The following is a 3261-nucleotide window of genomic DNA, read 5'->3' on the forward strand; positions in this document are numbered from 1 at the left end:
GCTCCGAGGGGTTAACCCGCGCGGGGCCGCACGTGACGTGGATGGTTCCAGCATTAAGTCAGAGGCGCGGCCCCCTCCCCTGTCCCCCGCCCCCCGCGGCGCGCGCCGCTCCCGGGGGCTCCGCGCCCCCGCGCCCAGGTCCCTCCCCCTTGGCGGGCGCTCACAGGCCGCACGGGCAGCTCGAGCCCCGGAGCCCCGGCGGCCTGTGCGCCGGGAGCCGGCATGGACCCCAAGCGCTGCGCGCCTTTCGGCGTGGGGCCCGGGCCCGGCCCCTACGCGGCCGCGGCGGACGAGCCGCCCGGCCCCCAGGGGACCCCCGCTGGCGCGCCTCACCTGCACCCCGCGCCGCCCCGCGGCCCCCGCCTGACCCGTTTTCCGGCCTGCGGGCCCTTGGAGCCCTACCTCCCAGAGCCGGCCAAGCCGCCCGCCAAGTACCTGCAGGACCTCGGGCCCGGCCCGGCGCTCAACGGCAGCCACTTCTACGAGGGCCCCGCGGAAGGTAACGCGCGGCGCGGGCGTAGCGCGCAGCCCCGACCCGCTCTCCTTCTCTTCCCCGGCCCGCCCGGGCCTCCCTGCTTCCCTCGCCCGCTCGCCCAGCTCGCCACTTTTAGACCCTCTAGCCCCTCGCCACGGCTCCCTCAGAAGCCCCACCGGCGCTGGCCCAGGCCGGCAAAGCCAGCGCCCCGCGGGAGGCAGAGCCCTCCGTGCCTCCCGTGGCGGGAACGGGAGGCGGGAGGTCGCGCGAGGGTGGAGCGGCGACGGCCCCGGGCCCAGGGAAGCCCGAAGGCGACCGGAGGCGGGAAGGAGAAATCATGTTTGGCCGGAGTTGGCCTGAAAATGCCACTGACCCAGAAGCCCGGACCGGGCCCAGGGCCCCGGGCGCCACGCGGAGCCCTCGGTCCCGATGCGGGGAGAGAAGCGCGGCTTTTGTGTGTGGCGCCCGTTCGGGACCCTGAGCTTGGGCCCCGACCTAGAGTGGCCCAGCAGGACTCAGCCGAGGGCTGCGGCCTGGCCTCCGCCGGCTTCTCCACCCCCCCCCCCCCCCCCCCCCCCCCCCCCCCCCAAGGCCCAGCCTCCGCGGGGAAGGCGCTGCCGGCGCGTCAGGCATTCGGCGGCGCGGCCGCGGCCGGTCCCGCAGTACCGGGGCCGTTCTCAATACGGAATAACTGTGTTCTTATTTCTCAGACTAACCTGGCCTCCCCGTCGTTATGCACGGTGATGGCCGCCCTTCTCGCAGTCTTGGCTTCCTCGCACTGGATCGTCTCGGCTGGGGCCGTCGAGAGCAGCCCCGGCGGGCCTATCCCCTGGGCGCCTCGAGCTCCTGGGCCGGTGCCCCGTGCGCCAAGGCCAGTTGGACCCTGCCATCTCCGGAGAACGCGCCTGAACGCCGGGGCCTGCCACACGGGCCCGCAGCCGCGCCGCTGCCCACTGCACCGGCTGACCTGCAGGAGGCGGCGCCCGCCCCATCTGCGCTGCCACATCCCGCACCTTAGGCCCAGGGCTGGATCCTCAGAGATCGGCCCCAACCCGCCTCCACCCACTGGCGCCTCGCCGGCCTCCACCGAGTGGCCAGGCAGCTCGGGCCTTCGCCCAGCCCGGGCGGTGGGAATGTGTCGGGCAGGGCGGGGAGGTGTGGTGGGGGTCAGCGGAGGAAATGAGCGAGTCCGCGGAGCTTCGTGTCTGTGCCCTTTGAAAGAGGCTCTCCTGATAAAAACCACAGTTGGGATTTAATGAAAAGCAGTTGGCCTGGCTCCTCTGATCCCCGCCAGACGGCGGCGGCCGCGCAGCGCCATGAGCACCGCTGGGGACAGGTACCCGGGCTGGCTGGGCGCGCCGCGTCGGGCGGGACCCACACCTCCGGCCCGCGTCCTGCTGGGCAGGCGGGATGCCGCAGGCACCGCGAGGACGCCAGGACTGGCACGCTGCGGAGAGCGCTGGGGCAGAACGAGCAGCGGGGCGCGGAGGGACCCGGCGACGGCGAGGGTGTCAGCAACGAAATGCGTAAAAGTAAAACCAAAGAGTGTTAACCACCAAAAAGAAGGAAAAGGAAAATGAACAAAACAACGGAGGAGAGAGACGAGGAGAGGTAGACGCAAGTCGGCAAGCCGGGCAGAACGTCAATAAATAAACGGAGAACGAACAGAAGAACAAGAAAAAAAGCAAGCGCAGGATCAAACGATCGAACGAAGCGGGTAAATGGAGAAGGAGGGAAAGGACGAAGAGAGTAGAAGCAGGAAAAAAAAATGAAAGGAAAAAAGGGACATTCTAACAGAGCAGAAAGCAGCAAAATCAAGTGGGAGAGGAAAATTAACGATTCCAGTTGAGCGGAGGACCGGCCAAACGAAAAACAAGCAGCAGCGGGTGCGAGCGGAACCTGGGACCCCGGCCGCCGCTCGCCTCGCGGATGCCAGGGCCGCAGCCCGGCGGGCGCGGGCCGCTTGCGACCCTGCGGCGGAGCGGGGCTGCTTGGGGAGGAACGGCCCCGGGGGACTCGGGCCACGCAGTCTACGAGGTGGGAAGTGGCGGCAAAGGGGGAACCCGCCTTATTTCCCGGCTTCTAACTTGACGGGCTCCGAGCGTTTCCAGTTCAAACCAGTGAGCGCGCAGCTGCGCCCCATCTGCGGCGCGATCTCGCCGACGCCGGGCAGTCCCGCTCTGGAGGGCCTGGCGCGCCTCTCCCGCTCTTTGCGGCGCCCTTGGCCGAGAGCGCACCCAGCCCTGCCCTGGACCCCGGCCGCGTCCTGGCGGTGCAGCGCGGCTGCTCAGAGGGCCGGAGAAGTGCCGGGCCGGTCCTTCCCGCTCCGCTCCGCCGCGGGCCGCCCGGTCCGCTCCCTGGCTTGGCTCTCGGACCCGGGAACGCGCCCGCCGCCTCGGAGGCCCAGAGCGGAGCATCCCGAAGGCCGCGCTCACCGGACCGACCGCAGACCTCGTGAAGGATTCCAAGTCAGGGCCCTCCCCGCCCTCCTCTCCCTTACCTCTCTCCCCGCCCCGCCGGCTGAGGCGTCTAGGGCAAAGCTGGAAACTCTAGGGAGAGCACCAAGGCCCCGCCGGGGTCCCGCGCACGGCGTTTATGCACACGACGGCTTCAGCCGGAGCTTCGAGAGCCCAGGCCTCTGCGAGCTCTGCGCATCGCGTGGGAAACCGCGCGGAGGCCGAAAGCCGGGTGGTGGGCCCGGCGGCCTCAGTGGACGCTAGCTGAGAGGGCAGTGGGTCTCCCGGTTGGCGTCCGGAGCCAGCGGTACGGCTCCTGAGCCGCTAGCG

General features: G+C 70.5%; 1 protein-coding gene across 1 annotated transcript in view; it reads left to right on the forward strand.

Moving 5' to 3' along the window:
• The first annotated feature begins 222 nt into the window (after positions 1-222).
• The window catches only part of ALX3 (ALX homeobox 3), a 9482-nt gene continuing 6443 nt past the window's right edge, over positions 223-3261 (forward strand). The window contains exon 1 of the mRNA XM_025872595.2: positions 223-499. Within this exon, the coding sequence (XP_025728380.1) occupies positions 223-499 (277 nt within the window). The remainder of the gene's footprint in view (positions 500-3261) is intronic.

This window comes from Callorhinus ursinus, unplaced genomic scaffold, assembly GCF_003265705.2.
Source record: "Callorhinus ursinus isolate GAN/ISIS: 27379988/994484 unplaced genomic scaffold, GSC_fseal_2.0 scaffold9, whole genome shotgun sequence".
Taxonomy (NCBI): Eukaryota; Metazoa; Chordata; class Mammalia; order Carnivora; family Otariidae; genus Callorhinus; species Callorhinus ursinus.